This window comes from Gracilinanus agilis, chromosome 5 (genome assembly GCF_016433145.1).
Source record: "Gracilinanus agilis isolate LMUSP501 chromosome 5, AgileGrace, whole genome shotgun sequence".
Taxonomy (NCBI): domain Eukaryota; kingdom Metazoa; phylum Chordata; class Mammalia; order Didelphimorphia; family Didelphidae; genus Gracilinanus; species Gracilinanus agilis.
The window spans coordinates 95,658,119-95,681,172 of record NC_058134.1 but is presented as its reverse complement, the minus strand read 5'-3'; the positions used below and the strand labels follow the sequence as shown (position 1 = coordinate 95,681,172).

The 23,054-nt window shown below is 31.7% G+C and overlaps 1 protein-coding gene across 1 annotated transcript in view; it reads right to left on the bottom strand.

Moving 5' to 3' along the window:
* KMT2C (lysine methyltransferase 2C) overlaps window positions 1–23,054 on the bottom strand; it is a gene marked incomplete at its 5' end in the record, with an annotated part of 335,980 nt that overhangs the window by 89,505 nt on the left and 223,421 nt on the right. Inside the window, 5 exons of the mRNA XM_044678960.1 lie at window positions 8,734–8,853; window positions 8,956–8,988; window positions 9,173–9,301; window positions 10,955–11,059; window positions 18,677–18,860. Of these exons, the coding sequence (XP_044534895.1) occupies window positions 8,734–8,853; window positions 8,956–8,988; window positions 9,173–9,301; window positions 10,955–11,059; window positions 18,677–18,860 (571 nt within the window). The remainder of the gene's footprint in view (window positions 1–8,733; window positions 8,854–8,955; window positions 8,989–9,172; window positions 9,302–10,954; window positions 11,060–18,676; window positions 18,861–23,054) is intronic.

Below are 23,054 nucleotides of genomic sequence, written 5' to 3'. Positions count from 1 at the left end.
TGGGCAAGAGACATGAATAGGCAATTTTCAGGTAAAGAAATCAAAAGTATCAATAAGCACATGAGAAAGTGTTCTAAATCTCTAATAATTAGAGAAATGCAAATCAAAACAACTCTGAGGTATCACCTCACACCTAGCAGATTGGCTAAAATGAAAGAAGGGGAGAGTAATGAATGTTGGAGGGGATGTGGCAAAATTGGGACATTAATACATTGCTGGTGGAGCTGTGAACTGATCCAGCCATTCTGGCTGGCAATTTGGAATCATGCTCAAAGGGCTATAAAAGAATGCCTGCCCTTTGATCCAGCCATACCATTGCTGGGTTTGTACCCCAAAGAGATCATAGATAAACAGACTTGTACGAAAATATTCATAGCTGCGCTTTTTGTGGTGGCAACAAATTGGAAAAGGAGGATATGTCCTTCAATTGGGGAATGGCTGAACAAACTGTGGTATATGTGGGTGATGGAATACTACTGTGCTAAAAGGAATAATAAACTGGAGGAGTTCCAGGCAACTGGAGAGACCTCCAGGAACTGATGCAGAGTGAAAGAAGCAGAGCCAGAAGAACTCTATACACAGAGACTGATATACTGTGGTAAAATTGAATGTAATGGACCTCTGTACCAGCAGCAATACAATGACCCAGGACAATTCTGAGGGATTTATGGTAAAGAAAGCTACCCACATTCAGAGGAAGGACTGCAGGAGAGGAAACATATAAGAAAAACAACTGCTTGAACGCATGGGTCGGGGTGGACATGATTGAGGGTGTGGACTCGAAACTACCACACCAATGCAACTACCAACAATTTGGAAATTGGTCTTGATCAAGGACACATGACAAAACCAGTGGAAATGCGCATCGGCCATGGGTGGGGGGTGTGTGGGGTTGAAGGGGAAAGGAGGAGCATGAATCATGTAACCATGTTAAAAATGAATATTAATAAATGTAAAAAAAAAAAAGAAAAGGAAAGAAAAGAAATAGAATTCGAGACAAACACTAAACTTTCTTGTTAGTTTCAAGATCTCTACTTCTTAAAATTTCAAATATTCTGTAGATAATACTTTAGCTCATTAGAACAAAGAGTCAAAACTTAGAAGGTAGCCAGGTGAAAGAAGGATTTTCTATAATACTAATTTTGTGTAAAAATTTAACTGAAAATATTTAAAGTGAAGAAGATGTATTTTTATTTGGTAAAACTTTTTTCATATAACATGATTAAATAAAGGCATTTCCTAAGGATTGCTCTTTGTCTGTATGTGTACATGTATGTGTTTGTTTGACTCTTATAATAGGGGTGTATAAATGGTCTTTAAGGGACAAGAAGGATCATCAGTCTCCCTTGTCCACAATCATTCAGGAAACTTCTAAATGGGTGATAAGAGAAGTCATTTACAAAATTTAAGCAACTTCTATACTGATGATTATCAAAAAGTCTTAATCTCTCTGCAGGGTCTTCACTCTCACAAACCAATTACACACTGGGCATTTTGAGTTGGATGTCCTGAATTTCATCATGTTCCAACATTTAACTTATAACATTTCCTCTCAAATGCCTCCCCTTTTCCTCACTTGCCTATTACCAATGAAGCTCTTCCCAGTTACCCAGAAGGCATACTCAATTCCTTAATCATCTAACTTGTTATGGCCAGTAGATTTTACATTCCTAATGACTCTTCCACTAACATTGCTACTTTCTGCCCTGTATCAGGCCCTGGTCACATCACACCTGACCTACTGCCCCAGCCTTCTAATTGGGCACTCAGCCAAAGATATACCTGAATGCAAGTCCATCCAACACTCATCTGCCTAGTGAAATTCTAAAAGCATTGGTCTGCTCATGACACACCTGCTGTATCTAATCAACAAACTCCAAGGGCTCCATATAATGTCAAGATCAAATATATAATATATAAAAGACATGATGCCCTCCTCTCCAGATTGCTTTCACTTAATACCACACCACATACTCTGCAAATCAGTGGCATGTCATCTGAAGACTCTAGGAATAGGCCGACCCCCATTACTGTATTTTGCTTTTCATAGAATCCTTACTGCTTATTATGGGGAGATATATATTAGGTATTGTTTATTGATTGACAGACATTTTTAACTAGGTGTCTCATATTGTCTCACAACATAACAAAAAAAGTTAATTAACTTCTTGCCAAAGCTGTTATAAATTTACCTAATACTATCAAGGACAATGCTACCCTATTTGTAACCCAAGTATTATATTTCTAACTCCCTTCCAGAATGTTTTGCACACATCTAATAATTTACACCAAATCTTATCATCTTTAACTTCACATTTCTGACATATGTTCCCTTCTTGCAATTCAGAGAACCAACATATATCTGGACCATCACATTTTATCTGGATATTGAAATAAGCTTCTAAATGGTACCCTTGCATGAAGTATCTCCCTACACCAATACACCTTCCATACACATGTGAAAGAAATTCAGCCTAATGAGGCTAACCAACTCAAAAAATTTTAGGGGCTGCCTATACAAAGTAAAGCTTTTATTTGGCATTTAAGGTTCTTTCAACCTAGCATCTTACTACATTTCCAATCTTACTTCTAACCTTTGATTCTAGAATTTTCTAAGTACTGTAGGAATATTAGGAATCATCTAGTCTGGCATTGGTGAAGGTTTTCAAGATCTTTTGCTCAAACTTCAACTTCAAGCTGCCTGTGAGCCCCTCACATTACCCCAGAGAGTGGAGGAAGCTTCCTTTGGGAGGCTGGACAGAGGGGCAAGGCATGCAAAAATTGTCTGTGGGTGCTGGGAAGAGGGGAAACAGAGCAGCCCCCTCCTTGTGCTTGCTTGACACATGTGCCAATACTTTTGCCAACACTGATCTACTCTAATATTTGAACCTCTATAGAAATTTCATCTATAATATGTTGAAAGGCAAGATTTATAAGACTATTTAACCACTTTTCCATATGACAATCTTCCATATATTTTAAGTTGGTTGGCTTGCTTACCATGAAGATTTTCTTTTCAAACCTAACTATGAGAGCTGTTCCTTTAATATTTGTTATATGATACAATTTTCTGTTCCCTTTCCCAATCTTGAGAGAAATATCAAGGAACAAAACCATCTTAATCCAGGAAACTCATTCCTGGGCCTCTCACAGTGTAAGTATTCTCTGCCTCTGAAGATTCTCCTTCTAATTTGCTGGATACTCCCAGAAACACCATTTTACAAAGGACCCCTGAGATGAACCATGATGTTTTTATTTCTCTCAAGGTTAAAGATTTTCTTTGCCAGGTATCAAGATGGGTTCCTCCTTCCCTTGCAATCTCACTTTCTCTTATAGCTAGTTTCCCCCTAGATGCCCATCTGTTCTTCTTTTTGAAGGTATTTTATTAACAGGGCTTAGCATATTACTTGGCATATAAATGCTTAATTCTAAGTGCATAGCAAATGCTTGGCATCGTCTGACTTCATTTTCCCACATGTTTCTGTAGAGATTCAGATATACTATGTCTCCTGATTTTCTCAAATCTATACTTAGTGTAATGATATCTAAGAAAATTTTGAGTATTTTGGTAGTCTTTTCCATGGATAATTTGTGTTGACAGCTAGTGATCCCTACTTTACAAAAATATCCATTTACAAGGCCATTTCAGAATTTGGTCAACAACTGAAAAGCAAAAGAAATAAGACATTATTCTTTTTTTAAGCCTTTCCAGAACTTTTCCTATTCTCCATGATGTATAAAAATAAGCCAAATGTAGGATATAATTCATTTCAATAAGAAGATCTGAGCACATCTCGATAGTTTTTTTTTTTTTAATTTTTTTTTTTTAAACCCTTGTACTTCAGTGTATTGTCTCAGGTGGAAGATTGGTAAGGGTGGGCAATGGGGGTCAAGTGACTTGCCCAGGGTCACACAGCTGGGAAGTGGCTGAGGCCGGGTTTGAACCTAGGACCTCCTGTCTCTAGGCCTGGCTCTCAATCCACTGAGCTACCCAGCTGCCCCCATCTCGATAGTTTTGTATGATTTTACCTTAAAAACCTCAGTTGATTACATTTGTTCTAAATATGTGATTATTATTCAATAGATATTAGAAACAAAATTGGAACATGTAGTTCCATTGTCTACTTTCTCTTATATGATCTACACCAAATATTAATTTATACTTTTCTTGTCTTCCTTGCTTGAAGAAAAGTTCATGACATTTTCATTTCTTGTTTTTAACTTTTTGCAAATATCAGAGTATACTTTAGGCTTGAGACTTCTATAGCTATATTTATAAATTATGACACTTGTAATCAATCTCTTCCAGGTATTTCTTTGGACTGAACATATATGGGAATGTATTTGATAGTTAGAATTCCAACTTGGGATGGCTAGTGTACATCTTGTCAAATAAGAGTTACATTCTGTTTCATGCCTTTATCTTCTGTTAGCAAAAACAAGAAGGTATTTCCCCTCTATCAAACTCATCTCAATGTTGGTTTTCTGTGATTCTGAGAAAGGAATTTCATCAACTTGAAGACTTAGAGATTTTTAGAGTAATGAAAATAAGAAACTATGTATGGGAGGGAAGGCAATAGGAACTCCAGGTTTGTGTTACATCTATGGACACATTTTGGTGCTAATCCAGGTGACAGGCAATAAATATTACATTATCATGGCAACTAAGTTATGCAGTGGATAGATGACTGGGCCTGGAGTCAGAAAGAAGTGAGTTCAAATTTAGTCTCAAACATTTACTATAAATGTGATCCTAAAAAAGAGAGAATCTCTGTTTATTATAATTATTCCATCTATAAAACTAGGGATAATGATAGCATCTACCTTTTAAGGCTGTTTTAAGGTTTAAATGAGACTATAATTGTAAATGCTTAACACAGTACATGGCACATATTAAGAAATATTATGGAAATCTTACATGATATTATTAATTTAAAAATTTTCCACTTGGCTACCAGATAAATTTTATTTCTTTTCCAGTTATCCCCATCACATGATATTTTCAGCTCTGACCTACATTTCTTTCCTGGAACTCACATTTGACCTCTCTACTCCTGACATCTGAAAGTTAATCTTGAACACAGGCCTTTTCCATGCCATTCTATTTCCTTGGAAAACTAGTAGATAATAAATCATATACTATATATGATGAAATACTTCCTTTAATATAGTGAGAAAGATTTAGATATGTGATAGAAAAGGGTAGAGGTTAACATTTAATATTTGCATTATTATTACCTCCAGATTCAATGCTATCATAAATGAACTAGTTTTCCAATAAATCTCTTCATTTTAAAATATTTCTGCCTGAAATTGCTTGGATTTTCCTAAGGATGATATTGCTTGCTGCCATTTTAATTCACTGAATGAAAAATTATTGTATTTTGTTCAGTTTTACATTTGACTCTCATTCATGCATGCATGAAATTTGATGACACAGATAAGGCCACTACCTAGTGCAGTGGATACACTGCCAGGCCTAGACTGAGGGGGACTCATTTCCCCGAGTTAAAATCTGTGACCCTGGTCAAGACACTATATTCAGTCACTTTACTCAATTTCCTCATCTGTCAAATGAGCTGAAAAAAGGAAATGGTAAACCACTCCAGTTTTCTTTGCTAAGAAAAAAACCAAATTGAATAAAAAAAGAGTCAGACTGGACAAACAACTCAACAACAATAGATTTCTAAAATAAATACAATACCAATAAAGGTGCAGGCCTCTCATATGACTCTAGGAAAGTGGTTAAGAACTGGAGATATGACCATTATCAAGTATCAACACATGTCATGATGTCCTGAAAGTTTATTAGATGATACTTAAAAACTAATAATTAGGAATATGCCCAGTTCACTAAATCAAGGCCTATTTTCTCTAATAGACATTTTGAAACTACATTGGCTTGTTATTTACTCTCAATTTCAAAATACCTAACATATCTCTCTTTTAATTTGCATTAAAAAGGTAATTTCTTAGAGGAATGAAGGACAAAAAAAAATTGTCTGCATATTAAAAAAAAACTAATTTAATTAGGACCAAATATTGAATGACATTTATACAAGAGCTCTTTTTAGCACTTGTTCTGATAATGCATTTTTAGCATAAAAAAGAAACGGTAACTATAAAGAGATATTTAAATAAATGTAAAGTGTTCCCACTCAATATTCTTCCACCAAAAAAAAATTATACCTTCCCAAAACATTGGACTATTCAATTTGTCTTATAATGAATAGTATTTGTAGAAGTAAAATAATTTATGTAGCTCTTTCCTTAATACACACTGGTATATTCCAAAACAATGCTTTAACTAATAATCAGACAAGGATAAAGGGTATAGGTTTAGAAGTTATAATTTTTATCAATATTAATATACTAACAATATTATTCTTTTTTAACAATCAGAAGTGTGGCAGTTTCTTTTAAAATGATTCTTCAAAAAATAAGTTTAAAAGAGAATTCCAGATTTCCAAAAAGTAAAGGGATAAAAAGCTTGGGTTCTGTTTTTGAAAAAGTTAAGGAAGATACTTTTATTTTAATCAAGATTATGATCAATTATGACTTCAGCAGATTAATAATAGTCCATGCTAACTACTTTTTGGAAAAGAAGCAATGAATTAGTAGATGTATAGACTGAGACACATATTGGGAAATATAACCACAATATGGATTTGTTTTATTTGATTTTGCTTATTTTTAATAGGAGGGCCTTAACTGGAGCCGAAGGAGAGAGAAAAAGGGAGGAATAAGTAGAAAGATGACAAAAACGACAAAAACAACAAAATCAAGAGACATTAAAAATAAAATTTAAAAAATTCAAAAGCAGATAAAATTTTCTTACTATGTTACAATTAATTCAATAAAAATATCAAAGGAATTCTAATTTTCACATGTCAAAATACCTATTTGTCAATGATTAAGTTTATAGTTAAAAATTTTTAGCTTTAAGAATGAAAAATTATGACAAATGAACTAAAAGAATTGAGTATGAGTTATAGGCTTATTTTTCACATTAATGTTTTGTTTTTTCTAAATAATATATTTAAGATCTACTTAACTTCTTTCCAATTTTCTTTTTTCAAATGTTCAAAACCAAAAGTTCTAGATGTAAGTAATATTTAAGTAGTGAAAGTAAACAAAATAATCAGTCACAGATGATCAGAAAGGAAAGAGACCTTACAAAGTGTTCATTTTTAAAACAAAAAACGTAGATCTAGTAAAGTTACATATTTGGACAAGATCAATAATTAGCAGGCAAGAAAAGTATAGAATACTGGGGTCCAAATATTCAGTTAGGATTTTTATTAGGTTATTTGCACTAATAATATTTTTAAAAATTATAAAGTACGGGGGCAGCTGGGTAGCTCAGTGGATTGAGAGTCAGGCCTAGAGATGGGAGGTCCTGGGTTCAAAATCAGGCCTCAGACACTTTCCAGCTGTGTGACCCTGGGCAAGTCACTTGACCCCCATTGCCCACCCTTACCATTCTTCCACCTAGGAGCCAATACACAAAAGTTAAGGGTTTAAAAAAAAAAAATTATAAAGTACGTAGTATTGGGCATGAGTGTATTGTAAAAAAAAATCTTGCTCTCTGTTAACAAAGGCAAAGATAGCAGAAAGTAACATTGTCTATGCTTAAGAAAACAAAAATAAGTGGTTGGCTAATCCTCAAACAGCTCTGCAGAAAAAGAATTCTACACTTTTTGTGATGTTTTCTCAGATATATGATTCTCCATGACATCATTTGGGTTGTTCATTCAAAGATACTGGCGTGGTTTACCATTTCCTTCTCTAGCTCAATGTATAAATGAGGAAACTGAGGCACACAGGGTGGTGGCATGTCCAAAGTCACATACCTAGGAAGTTTCAGAACACATATATATATAAACTCAGGAAGATGAGAAGATCCTATCTCTAGGTCTAGTATTCTATGTATTGTGTTATCCAGTAGCCCCTACCGTTCATATGCTTAAAAATTAATGAAGAACTTTTATATGTGCGAGTCATATTTATGAGTGTTTACCATATTAGAAATTAAGATGTCTAAGTATAATTACAGAAATAGATAAGTTTTCTTGACTCCAGGCCTGCTACTCTATTCAATGCATGACCTAGTTGCCTACAATACCTTCAACTTTTTTCCTCTAGTATTACAGTTGGATATGAATTGAGGTTTCCTTTGTCATGGAACTCACCATATAGTACTACCAAAAAAACCCAAAAAATGTCTGGCCAAAGATTCTGAGCAGAACAACAACAGCTATAGCTGGGGTTTTCTAATAGTGGGGATAAGAAGGACTGGCTACAAATAGGGTAGGGTATCATTCAAATGCAAGAAAAGAAAAATTATATACTGTCCAAATAAGGATAACATCACATTACCTGGGACCTAATATCATATCTTCTCATGATCAATAAATGTATAAAAATTTTAAATTACCTAATAATGCCCTGGGCAAAAAAAAAAAAAAAGTTCACTTCACCCAACCTTTGTTGAACAAGACAGATTGACTTTCAGAAACATCAGACATCAATAATAACATCAAGTTCAGGGTTTCCACGGCAATATATGGCATAAATCTTCCCAAAACACCAATATTCATTATTCCTTTCACTACCACCTCCAGGTATACTTCAATGATGGTGGCAACAACAAAATATCCTCGTCATTAAATTATAATGCATAAAAAGAATGATTTTTTAAAAATGTATCCCTAACACCAAATCAGAACATACCCTGATTGTGTAATGAAATTAAATGTGTTGGTGGAGGAGCTTGTGGCAGTGGAGTTGGCTGAGTAGTAGCAGGACTTAGAACAGCAGTGAATAAGTCTTCAACATCTTTTCCTCCAAGCTCTGGGAGAGGGGGACAAAAAAAACTTAATTAAAATATGTATATTGTTGGCCTAATTATTGGGAGGAGAAGATTTCAAGAACAAGAAGAACAGGAACACATACCTGGAATTTTATACAATTTTCCAAGAATTGCTCCTAAAATAAGGTTTTAAAAAGAGAAATTAGTCATCAGGTTGAGATAATTATATGAGCAATAGTATTAAATTTAATTCATGTGAAGGAATGTATATTAAATGAAGAATTAAAGCATGCATAAATCTTTGAAAATTGTATTTACTCATGTCTTTTAGAAAGCCTAGATGTAGGGCAAATATTTTACCATCTGTGACCATTTTGTCTAGTTCAGGACTGAGGATGCCATCTAATTGTTCTTCACTCAATGGTCGTGAACTTTGATTAACGTTTGGCTGAGGCAAAGAGGAAGGATCATCAGAGATGGAACCAATATCTAGGCCAGCTAAAGAATAAAACATTAAATAAGACAATAAATTCAGTGGACACAAGAGTGCTATATATAAAAATTACATATTAATATGCAACAATTTAATCAAAATAAAATGAGATTATCTGATTTCACAAAGCAAGACTCCTAATTTACTATAGTTTACCATCAACAATTTCAGGTTATTTGCAATTTTGTTTAGAATAAAAAAGGTGAGTTTCTGAGAACATTTTTAATACTATAGTAGACATATTATATCTGAAGTTGCATAAAGTTTATAGAATTTAGCTTGTTCATTGTAAAATGACTTTCATGAACAAAAATATAGCTCACAAAATCATCAACTCAAACTAGTCTTGAGAAAGCCACATCTCTCATTATTAGATGGAAGATCCACAAGAAAAATAAAAAATGTACCTGATACTCCAATTATATCACCTAATCCGAAAAGAATACTTATGTTTTACACATGAATTCATGTTAAAATTACTTTGCAAAAAGATTTTACACACACTATCAAAAATATTCAAATACCTATTTGAGTACAGAAAACAGTGCATCTATTACATATAATCAGTTTTAAATATACTGTGAAATTGAACAATCACCTTCTTCATAAAAGAATACTACTACTTTTCAAAGAAGGAAGGAGTAAGTGGAGTGGAGATAAATTCTGGGTGGAGAAATTCAATATACATCAACAATTATTCTATAATTGGTAGTTTTAAATAATGCCTTTCTAAGGTAGGATTTAAAAAAATGTTTTTTTTTTAGTTAAAAGAAAAAGTAACTATCTGCAGAAGAAGGTGTTTTATTCTTGCTTTACCACAATGCTGCTGTCTAAAAATCAACAAAAAAATGTCCAACCTAAATTTTAAAAGTTCTGCACCATGGATTTAGGAATCAACCAATGAATGTTACGATGGACAACAAAAAGTCAAGAAAATATATTAAGGAAACAGACAGGAAAGAAAAAGAGGCTTTCAAATTTTAAACTATTTTAGAACTCTATCCAGGGTTTGGAATAATTACAAATTAAGTTAAAGGTTTAACTACACAAAAAGTGAAAAATGAAAGCATGTATTAGTAATAAGAAAACACTACAAATATTTATGCATGCATATATAGGTTGTTTTTGCTGAAGTCACTAGGAAAAAAAAACTAATTCTAGTTATGGTTCATCCATTATTTAGATATAGATTCTTACCAAATGGGGAAGGTGAGTTCTCAACCTGGAAAGTGCATAAATCAAGACCTACAAGACCCAAACCAAATAAAATGGATGATTATCATAAGAGAGATTTAAAAAAATGATCCCAAAAATAGAAAAGGAAAGAGCTTGGGAAAGAGCCTGTGTGTGATATTGAGAATAGACAAGTAAAAGCAAGAAAGATTTTTTTTTTTAAGGAAGAGAGCAAGGGAGAAATAATAAGAGAAAATCAGGGTATGGTTACATCCAAAAAGATTCTGTACTAAATGACATAAGAGCAAATACTTAAATCCTCATTCCTCACACAAATGGGAAAACAGAACCAAGTCAAATAAAATAGCATGAAATTTGTTACCAAAATTCAAAAATGAACTAATAGATGTTACAAATTATGATACATATCACAAATAACTAGTTATAAAAAATAATTTCAAAGAGTTTACACATACCAGAAGGGTCTGTAGATTTTACTAAATCATCAGAAAGTATTCCTAGAATATCATCTTCTGTGTTTAATACATCTGAGAGGTCAGCTAATGGGTCATCAGCATTACCTATAGGAAATAAAAGAAAATATACAAACTTGGATACTTTGAATATTCTAAACATCTTATTTAAAAGAAACTTTGCATCTTCGTGATCCTAACACTTTCATTCTCTAGGAGATAATTATTATCAGTTGCATTGACTAAAACATAAAAAGATATCTTGTGGCCAAATATATAAATTTATATTGTAACTTTCTAATAGTGCTATATGTAGATAGCTATACAGGATATATAAAAATCTTTAGAATACTGAAAAGCAGAATTCATTTATTGAACTTTTGGGGAACATTTCAAAAAAATTTTCAATAAATTCATATTGATAGGAATAAAAACCTAACACCTTGTAATGGAAATATACATAAACTTGTAAAAAAATGGAATGATTTATAAATCTAATATAAATTTAATGATACCTATACAACACAATGCAGGTTTATGAAATCATTTAACCCAGAAAAAAGCAGAAGAGACTGAAAATAGTTAATGAGAATACCACGGAGAATGCAGTTTATTCATTTTAAAGGATAACTTATGAAGGAAACAAAATACTATAGGGAATAATTTAATTCATTAAACCATTTCTCTGCTAAATGAGATATTCTGAGCTGTTGCTCCAATGAGATAAGTGATGTAACAATATCAAGACTATATAAGCAATTACATAGAATAAATCAAATACATTCTACAGGTTCAAGTCTCTCTTCATTTGAATTTCTCAATTCTGAATATTATATAGTATGATTACTAGGAATTATAGCACTTTTAATTAGTAAAGGTCATAAATTCCATTTCAGTGTAACATGAATTCCATTAACACAAACCATGCTTCTTTGACAACTGTCAGCAGGTTTTCAGATGCAAATATAGATTGTCTTGAAACATTAGCATCACTAATGAGCCCAAAAGTAAAAGTACATGGTATACTGGTATTAAATTGAAAGGATGATATTAGATGTATTTTATCATGAACAGACTAGAAGAAAGAGACATTAAAAATAGAAGCCTTCTGATGACTGATCATACAGAGTTAAGCATATCAAGTGACTCTGAAATGGATAAAAAATAAATAATATTATTACTTCCTGTTCAATGGGAAGAAAAACAAATTATTTCAAAATACCACAAAAACAGCAGACTATAAAAAAGAATTAAAAATTATATATTCCTAATTAAATGTTATGAGAAATTCTCCTTTCACTTGACATTTGAAGTATCTGTCAGCTCAAATGATTTATGATTAGCATTTAAAAGCTTCATATCACTAAAGATTATCAAAAAGCACTGAGAATTTTTGTAAGTCACATATTTTAAATCTTATATTAATGGATTCTCCAAAATGACATCATAGTGCAAAAGTTCTCTTTAAAAAATAATTTCATAATTCCAAAAAATCAGGTTTCTTAAGGGGGAAAAAAACTGTTCTTAAAAATCATTATGAAGTCAATTGCTTTGCTTTAAATAATCTGTATGTTTAACTTAGTCAAAAATATGATGCCATTTTTCTAAAATAGTATCATATGGATAGATAAATAAAGCTGTATAGCAGAAAGACTCCTTGTCTGGGGACGGAAAAAGAACTGGATTTGAATGACACCTCCCATACTTGCTAAGCATGTGACCATTAGCAAGTCACGTAATTTCTCTATGTTTTATATCCACCAATTTTAAAATGGAGGAATTTTCGGTCATAATGTATATGACCCTAAAAAATCATCTTATATTATTGCTTGGAAGGTGTTAGAAGTTAATTAAAATGACCGTTCAGAGAGTAATCTTAAGGAAGACACATGACATCCTGATGATAAAGCTATTTCTTTCTCTTTTATACCACATGGTCTCTCCTTGACACATTTGTTAAGAGCCTATTTTCACTAAATTATTGATAAAAATTGTAATGTTTTTAAAAACTTAATTCAGTATAGATCAAAAGTTTACCTATTACTATTCATAAACATGGCTTTAATGATGAACTAATTAAACAGATTTACTAAATCTGGGGAACATTTAACGTTGATTTGTAACACATGAATTGTGATAGGGTTTATTAATATTTTTTCAGACAAGAGAATTTCTACAGAAAGGCTAACAAGGAAAAGAGAATCAAGAAAATGTAGGGGGAAAAAAGAAAAACATAAAAAGGAAAGAACTTTTAAAATTTCAAGATAAACCATATGATTCCAATCTGACCTCAGACACTTCTTAGCTATGTGAGGGGTAAGTCACTTAACCCTCATTGCCTAGCCTTTAGCACTCTTCTGCCTTAGAACCAATACACAGTATTGTTTCTAGGATGGAAGGTAAAGGTTAAGGGGGAAAAAAGGTTATATCACTTACCAATATCAACACTATATAGTACTTGACCAAAAAAAAAAAAAAAAAAAAAAAAATACCAGTGAAACAAAAGAGGGAGCTCATAAATAGAACCTAATGATAACATTACTTTTAAGACTACTGGGTTATTTTTATTTATAATACTTTGCATATTTTTATGGCTCATAAAAATAAAAAGGGGCAAAACAAAAAATATAGTTTAAAATTTACTTTTTCCTTCTAATTGACTTAGTGAAAATCTTTCTCCATCTTTTTTCCAGTGACTCCACTCCAGTTTAGCACCTTTGTCTCATATATTAACTATTTCACATGTGTATATCTCAACTTCAAATTAGGTACATAGATTTTGTTTAAAGATAGCTCATCAGAAAGTTGTCTCCCAGATCAGAAGCAGAGTTGCTTGAGGACTGGTACTGCTTTTAATTTATTTTCTATATTTTTCTATACTTTTTGCCACAATTAGTGGTATGTGATAAGTAATTGATATGTGAATCAGGTAGACCCAAGAATTTAGTAGTAGTAGGAGGAGGAGGAGGAGGAATAGGAGAATCAGGATCCCAGCAATTAAAATATTTGTTCAAGATCACAACTAAGTGGTGGGACAATGAATTCAAACTATGTCTTCTTTCCAAAATCAAACAATGACTCTAATGTATTTAGAGATTATTGTTTCAAAAAATCCAAGAAGGCTAAACAGTGAAGAAAGGTATTAATAAAACTCTTTAGGAAAATAGAGTGAATAATTTGATTTTCTAAAAATCAAAATATGCCTTATAACATAAAGAAAAATAAATTCAAGTTTTATTAAGTTAACATTTTTTAAAGGAAAAAAATTGTCTGCACTCTGAAAAAAATAAAAGCTAATTGTAGAAAAACATATAACAAAGAACAGTGGATGCTGTAATTTGAATACAAATAAACTGGTATACCCAAAAACAATAGAATCCAATACAGAAACTTTAAAAACTTTATATAAAATAAGGACAAAAACCAATCAAAAATGGACCAATGACAAAAAAATATGAGATGAGACAAACTGTAAAACATATGTTAAAGCACTGTTAAGTAAGCAAAGAAATAAAATTGGAAAAGATTTGAAGTAATCTGACATTAAATGAGCAAAAACAACAGAAATTTACCAAATGATGGACAATAAATATATAACTGTTGCAATTTCAAACTGGTACTATATATCTGGAGAATTCTGAAATATGTATTTTGAATTAGAAAACCAAATATACTTTGACGCAATGAACTACTTAATATCCTAAGGATATAATTAAGAAGCTACCTCTATAAAACATTCATAGCTGTCTTACTTTTTAACAGCAAAATTTTTAAGTAATTTGTGGTGAAAAAGTTAGGAGTTTAATAACATAAACTAGTACTTTATTAATATAATGATATTACCATACCATTTAATAAGACAATAATTCAATATTTCAAAAGATCTAAGATATAAAGATTATTTTAAAAAAGAAAGGCAACTGAAAGAAGACAAAAAACTACAAAGAAATACTGAAGAGACTAGTTATACTGATGAGAGCCCTGACATAAGGACTTTAGGGTCATAGACGTAGACTCCAAAAGAATACAGAGATAATTCAGTCCAAATCCATCATTTTAAAGATGAGAAGCTGAGGCCCAGAAAGTGAACTGGACTGGTCCATTTTCAAAACGTATAAAGGGACAAGGACAGTATTTAAATTGACACATGATAAAACTTTGGTTCTAAATAAAGATTGGTAAAACAAATCAAAATTACAATGTGGAATTATACAACCAATTTATTTTTTCATAGAAGTTAGTAAATGTTAATCCAGTATGTTTTTAGATTACAATCTAGAAAAATGTCTAATCATTCACATTTTAAGTATTCCTTAGAAAGATTTCTCATATGTAATAGGAATATCATTTGAATGAGGAGTCTATTTAATGGAAGAACTTCCATAGGATACAGTTCATAGTAGGAAGAGTTCTATTATGAAGATACAAGGTCACAAGATAGCATTTTGCCCAAGACCAGGAGTCTAGAGTACATGGAATAATTCCAAGTTTCAATAAAGCAAATTAGTTTAAGGTAAAAGAAGTGCTTCTGTTTACTTCAAAATAGTCTACTTGTATTATAGCAAAAACAGAAAGCAGATGTTATCCTGAATCTCTCTTGTCCAAAAAACCTTGACTAGATTTTGCTAATTCTGACATGAACATTTTTGTTGTGGAAAAGGAATGAGAGGGTCTTGCAGGCAGCTCCAACAAGTATATTCACATCACCTCAACCACACAAAGACAGGAATTGGAACCAAGGTGGAGAATTAATTTCTAGTTGTGGGTTTTGTGTAACTAAATTTTAATATAAATATATTTTTTCCTTTTAAATTCCTATTCCAAAAAAAAACAGGCTCTAGATGAGACAACAGAGTACAAGACACAGCAAAACACAGAAGAAATAGGACAAGATAAGCAGAATCAGAACATTTTAGTTTACAAACAACATTTCTAAGAACTACCAATTGGCAACCATCTCCGATCTCCAATTTGCTCACTTGTAACTTAGATAATAATCACATTATCTACTTCAGAAATAATCATGTGAAAAGTACTTTGAAAATCTTAAAACAATAATTATTTATTCTGATTGTTTTAATAATCCCATTTACATGTACTCTATCTTTTGTACAATCATATATGCATTTTTTGAAAAAAGTGAATACTATGGAGCTACTTGGTTCTGATAAACTAGAGACATAGAGACTGTAAGAGTCATGTTCTTATTGTTACATTCCAGTTGTGATAAAGCGGTAAGTAATAAGATGGAGTGGAGGCCTGGTAGTCAAGGATTAGGTCTCAACTATCTATCTAATGTAAGTAATTGGTCACCAAAGGAAATGAAGGAGAAAAAAAGAACTCTAACAAGGGTCATGTCAAGATAGCTAACAATTCCTCCTAGAAACAGAGTAAGATTATCAAGTTTTAGCTTTCTTTATGAACATTTTGAGGATTTAGGATTTTTTTTAATTTTGGGAAAAAATATAAAAAAAATTATTTGCTTACAGTGGTTTTAGAATTCCCTTTGTTATTCAAATAAGGGTTGGAGTAAAATACAAATAATACTAATTAAGAAATAGTATTCAAAGAAATACAGACAAAAAATTGTTAAATCACACAAAAAGAAAAAAAATCTTAAAACAGAAAATGCCTTGATTTGCAGCAAAATATTACATCAGAATTCACAACACAGTAGGACATTATTAATAAAAAAAACTAAAATTAAAATGGAAACATTAAAAGTTATTCAGGAAAGATAACTATAATAGATATATAAAAACATTTACTATTACATTTAGAAAAAATTTTGTCCACTTTTTTTAGAGCTATAAAAACAAGATAATCATATGTAGTATTTGTAGTAATGAACATCTAGCCATTTGGAAATCATATAAGTTAAAGGAGATTCTTCAAGAAGAGTACAGTTCCTGAATCCTGAATTTCTAAGTGTCTAGATTTTTATTTCAAATAGGGTAATTTTTTTCATTACCTAAAGATTAAATATGCATGCAATGGGTATCTAAAGTGTTTAGATTTTAAATCTTTAAAAAAGAAATTAAATTTAACATTTTACAACTTCTTCAACAATAATAAAAAAGATAGAACATCTGCCAAGATATTTATTTTAATATACCAAAAAGAGTGGTATTATAAGTCTGTTTAAGAAAAATCTGAAGATTAATTATTATGGTCCACTTAGTTGCTGTGGTAGAAAATTCAAACAGAATAAAAGAATTATTAGAACACAAAGATTAAATTTTTTTAAACATCTTCATATTTAACATGAGAAAAAAGTCCAATTAAAGTGAAATAACTTATCAGTAGTCATGTGTTTAGAGGAAAAGTTTCTGAATTTCTAATCAATTGCTCTTTCTATTAAATAGGATTACAAGAAACTTTAATATTAACTTTGGATATATAAATATCTAAGTATTGGGTGTTTTATCCAATTTCAATATCTTTAATAGTCTAGAAATATATATTAATTGAAGTAGAAAGGTCCAAATGAGGAAATTACCTATTCCACTGCAGACCAACAACTTTTTCCCAATCTACTCTCTTAGAAAGTTGTAGTGCCTTATGGAAGTTCATAACAACAATATATATCAAAAAATGGATTAAAATCAAGGGCATGCTATCAATAGTAGATCTTCATACAAATACTAATGTTGAGATGAAATAGATCTTCTACAACTTTAAAGAATATTTGTCTTGGTTTTTGTATTGTCTTTGTTTCTCCTCACAGAGTTCAGTTACTTTAAGCCACACATATTGTACCTTGTATTTTTATAAATGCATATGAGCAGATATTTTTAAGCCTGGAGGAAATACTTTTTGAAAAGCTAAATGAGATTATGAAAAATCTCAACTAAAACAAAACTATGAATTCCTGTAAACTATTATTATTTATTAGACTGCAACACTTGGTTAGAAGTTCTTATCTTGGGCTTTCAACAGGATATCTCTGTATAGAATTCAGAGATTATATGAACTTGGATAGGAAAAAAGGGCATATTCATTTTCAATAAAATTGATTTCATTTGTGTATTTTATTACTTGCATTTAAAAGCATTTTTCATTACATATATATTACCAAAGGTCAAGGACATGAAAAAAAGTTAAGATTCCTGGATTTAAGGGATATTCAGTATGTAGAGAATGAAAATAAAAAAGTAAAGACAATTGAAAAAACTCTATCCAATTCAATTTAAGAGAATAGAAAAACATATGGACAATGTTGTATAATATTTTATTGCCACATGTTCTAAAATAAATTTACTTTTTAAGACACAGCCTATTATGTTATTCTTTTCTAAATTTCCCAATTTGTGTGTAAACACAAAGTGCAAAATGGAAACATTAAAAAGATGGCCTTCTAAGGCAGCTACCACTGTCAATAAGTATTCACATTTCTTAAGTGCTTTAAAATTTCCTCATAATAACTTGGTAAGGCATGTTGTATAAGCAATTATAGAGGTTATGTGACTTGCTTAAGGTCATATGAAGTCAGGACTCAAAACTCTGATCTTCTGATTACAAGGACAATGCTAGGTTTCATCTCATTCAGATTTTTATTGTAAAAAATAAGATTTGATCCCAAATCTCTGAAAGCTAGGCCACCATAGGTTCCCTTAGTTCATTAGCAGAAAGAAATGTTAAAAAAGTATAAATATTTAAGACACAAAATAGGAATACAAAGGCAAAAAAATATGGATTCACTGAATTATCATGAACATTATATACCTTGAGTTCCTGGTTTCACTGGAGTTGAGGTTGAGCTGAGCAAGGGATCAGAAGATGGGTCTAAAAAGTTTGTGTTCATATTAGTTTTACAAGGGAGCTGAGATGCTGATTCTTCTGACAAGTTATCTAGGCACAGCTTGCTTTGCCTAATTGTATCTAGAAGATCTTTTCCAAAGAAAGCTTCCTAGATGAAAAAGAAGAAATAGCATTCAGTTAATCATAAAAAAACTTTAATATTATATTCTAACACTATTATAACAATGGAATGGTAAAACAAAAAACACACTTGATAGTCCAAAAATGCAAAATTTGATTATATGTGAAGTCAAAGTTCTATACACAGAAAGACCTTTTAGATTATTAGTTGTGAAGTTGACTTTTCTTAGATTTAAAGAAGCCAAGTCAAATTACAGAACTACAAAGTAATCTTTTCTCAATTGTTTCCAGTAACTGACATAAAATAGTACTTTTATAATTAAAAAAAATTAAGTACAATTAAAATTTCAAAACAAAAAAATTCTATCTTTAACAGATCATTTTTATCATTTTAAACAGAAATATACTTTCACTCAAATTTAAAATTATACATCATACACAAGAAATAGAACAATAAGGTGAAAGACAGTTGCATAAATCCAATAACAGAGTTATCTGACAAGGAATTTGCTCAAAAAATGGTATCAATTTTGGATGTAGATAAAAGAAAGTCCATTATCTGTATATCACAGGAAATAATACTGTCTTTAACCTTATTCTGTATTTATTTTCTGGTGAGAATTAATTTTTCCTTGTTTCCTTTTTAGCAACTAACAGGATACATAAGTGTCTATAGCAAGACCTTCTATACAGCCAAAGTAGTCTTTGATGGAAATTTTTTGGAACTGACAGTTGTGGATAAAAGGAAGAAGCCCAACAGAATAGGTTAAATGATTAAAGCAGAGAAGAATGGATAAAAATGGCTTTTGTAAACTTGTATTTACAAAACATGGTTGACAACCATTTAAACAACACTAATACTTATGGAATCAGATTATGAGAGTAGACATGATGACAGTACTTATCACATATAAAAATGAGGTAGTAATTTCCTTAATAGAATCTCAATATCCTAAATCTTAATATACTTCATAAAATGCTTAATATACAAAACTTATCATTAGATCTGGACACATACAAAAAGAAATGTTTATGATTGTTCAATGTCTTGAAATTTAGAAAAATTACTATTGCTTTTAATAATCTGTTTATGTTTATGTGTGTATATTTATGTAGGTGTGTGGTGTGTACACATATGTACACACACCAAAAAAGTTGAATCCCTTCCTCTTCCCCCAAACCACTTCCCTGGTTTTTCAGCTTCTTAATTAATATCTGAGTTGATTTAAAAATGATAAAAGAAAAACAGCTAATGTCTTTTGTTTTTGCACTTTTTTTCCCTGCTGTCTTCCTTCCATTTTAGATGGAAGGGTCATTTCAACTTTCCATGTTGCTAAGAATAGACTCTGAACATTACTGTTTACTTCCCACATTTTTTAAATGTAATTATCATTAAAGCAAGTCAAGAATTAATTGGATATTCTACTTCTGAAAAGAGATCTATGGAAGACAGCAAGATATTTTACTAGCCCTTCAATTTCCTCTTTTTATCACTAAAATAGTTATGACAGGCTCATTAGACAGTTTTAAAACTCATCATCTTTTTTTTTAAAGGGGGAAGAATTCAACAAGTATTTATATAGTGCCTACTATTAAGTCAGACACAGTGCTTACTACCTTTTAATAAATATAATCCAATTTGATTCTCATAGTATTCCTGTGGAAGGGGTGCTATTATTACCCCATTTTAGGGTGGAGGAAACAGAGACAAATAGGGGTTTACCAACTTTCTAAGCAAAGCACAAATAGATATTATCTGACACCATATTTGAAGTCCAGTCTTCTAGACACCAGCTCAAGTGCTCTATCCACTGGGATCATAGCTGCCTCCAGAATTGCAGGTATAATCACCCAACAAATATTTATTAAGACCATATATGTGCCAAGAATTGTGCTGAATATTGTTCTCAAGGAACTCATATCAATAAGGAGGTGATAACATGCAAATTACCATGTACATTCGAGATACATACTACGTAAAAAAAGGCCTGGCCACAGAGGACAGGGAAGGACCTATAGAATTTAGCTCTGGAGTTCAAGTCTTAAAAGAAACTAAGGAAACTATCAGGGTGAAAAGGGCACAGATATCACAAAAGAGGTAATAGCAGCAAAACTGTAAAAAAAAAAAATAGTATATACATACACATATATGTATATCTATATGTAAATGTATAGATATGTCTGTCTACCTATGTCAATCTGTATAAGGAACTGCAAACCAAGGCAACTTGATTATTGAGTGCATGACGGTGACCCTGGGGGTAAATTTTAAATTAAATAAAACAAACAATAGAGGGCTATTTTTTGAAGTTTTTGAAGGGCTTTAAATATAGGAGGACTTTATATTTGATATTGGGAGGTAAAGGGGAGCTACAGGAGTTTACTGAGGAGGAGGAGGAGGAGGAGGAGAGGAATGACATGGACACATCTATGTTTTAGGAAAGCAACTGTGGAAAAGAAGAGGAATATAAATTGAAAAAATAAGAGCAAGGAGACCACCTAAGAGGCTACTGCAATAGTACAAGATGGTGGTAAAGAGAGCCTAAGGTTGCTGTCTGTTTGAGAGGAGAAAACATGACAGTAGTAGAGATGCTGTAAAGGTATAAATAACAAAAGATTGGCTATATAAGGTTAGTGTGAGAAGCTGAGTATGGCATTGATGCTGTGAATCTGAGTGGCAGGAGGATGATGATACATTCAGTTGATAATAAGAAAGTTACAGAGAGGAGAGGGCTCAGGGAGAAGGAGTTCTGTGTTGAGTGTGAGATGTCTGTGGGACATCCAAAGGGTATATAAGGTTCTTGGTGGTAAAGAATAAAGAGCACAAGGGGGAGATTATAAACACTGAGCTCCATCTATATGTGCATCTCTTATATGCATACAGATTAATTCACAAAGTAAGATAAAGGGATGAGAGAAGAGCATACAGGAGAGAGATTTGAGAAATATTCAGTTGTTCAGTATGATCTGCTTAAGGAGATAAAGAGTTGTCAAATATTTTTATTTTACTTTTGTATCTTTATTTACATTATGCCCAAATATCCTACCACTTGCTTCCAAAACTGTAATTCTTGGATTTATTTCATCTGAATATACCTTCTAATAAATCCTACTACTCCTATTTATGGTCTTATTTTAAATAAAAGATACTTTAACAACAATTATATTTCAATTGTGAGTCTTATCACACTAAGACTTGGTGTCAATTATGTGCTCGGATTTTTTTCCCTTATAGGGCAGAGAATAGTGCTTATTTGCTATATACCTTCATGTATGAACATCAGAGGTTAGGATTTTACTGATGAGATGTTATATTTTGTCTGAAAAAAAGATTAAAAAAGATCTATGCAGGAAAACCTGAGTCTATCTGAAAGACTGCCCTGTCCTTGCAGTTATTTATAATTTGAAAGGGTACTACAGAAAAGGAATCATTATCTTTCTAAGAAAATATATTTAACTAAATAATACATATTTGTATTTATAACCCAAATTTCTATAAATGTGACATATTTATATCCCAAATGTCTATAAAAGTGGTACACTTAAAAATGCTTTATGACTGGAGTACTTTCTAGATTCTTTTAAACAATACTATTTATTCCACTTGAATCACAGCTGCAAGGGGGGCAGTAGTCATTTTGCCAAGCTACTGGAGATTCTCCAACATGGATCCATGCATAAACATAGGACATGGAGAGCAGTTCTTTAGCTGGGGAAGAAAGACAAAGACTGAGTAATCTCTCAAGGGAGTTGCACAGTGGGCTCTTTTGCCCCTTCCTTCTACATTAAAGAACTGAAAAACCTGTGCTCTTGGTTCTTGTAGGTAGTTCTATCAGGGATAAATATCAGTGCAAACTACTGGATGACCTTTCAAAACTGGAGAGTTCTGAAGAACAATGCAGTGAGAACTATTAACCAGAAAACAAAAATGGCTACATAAACTAGAAACAACTGGTTACCTGCCTAAGAGCATATATGGATTTGCTGTGTGTAATTATACAATCTCATGAATAAAACACTGGCATCATGGGGAAAAAAGGCTAAAAGGGGGAAAAAACCCCAAGAGAAATTAATAGTAGATCTAAGATGATCTCGTCAAGTCACAGATTAAAATATTTTCCGATTAAAATAGGAAAAGGAAGAAAGAACAACACAGACTATCAATATTTCCTGCAGTTGAACCATTATAAAACAATGAATGGGTACCAAAGACAGAGATTTC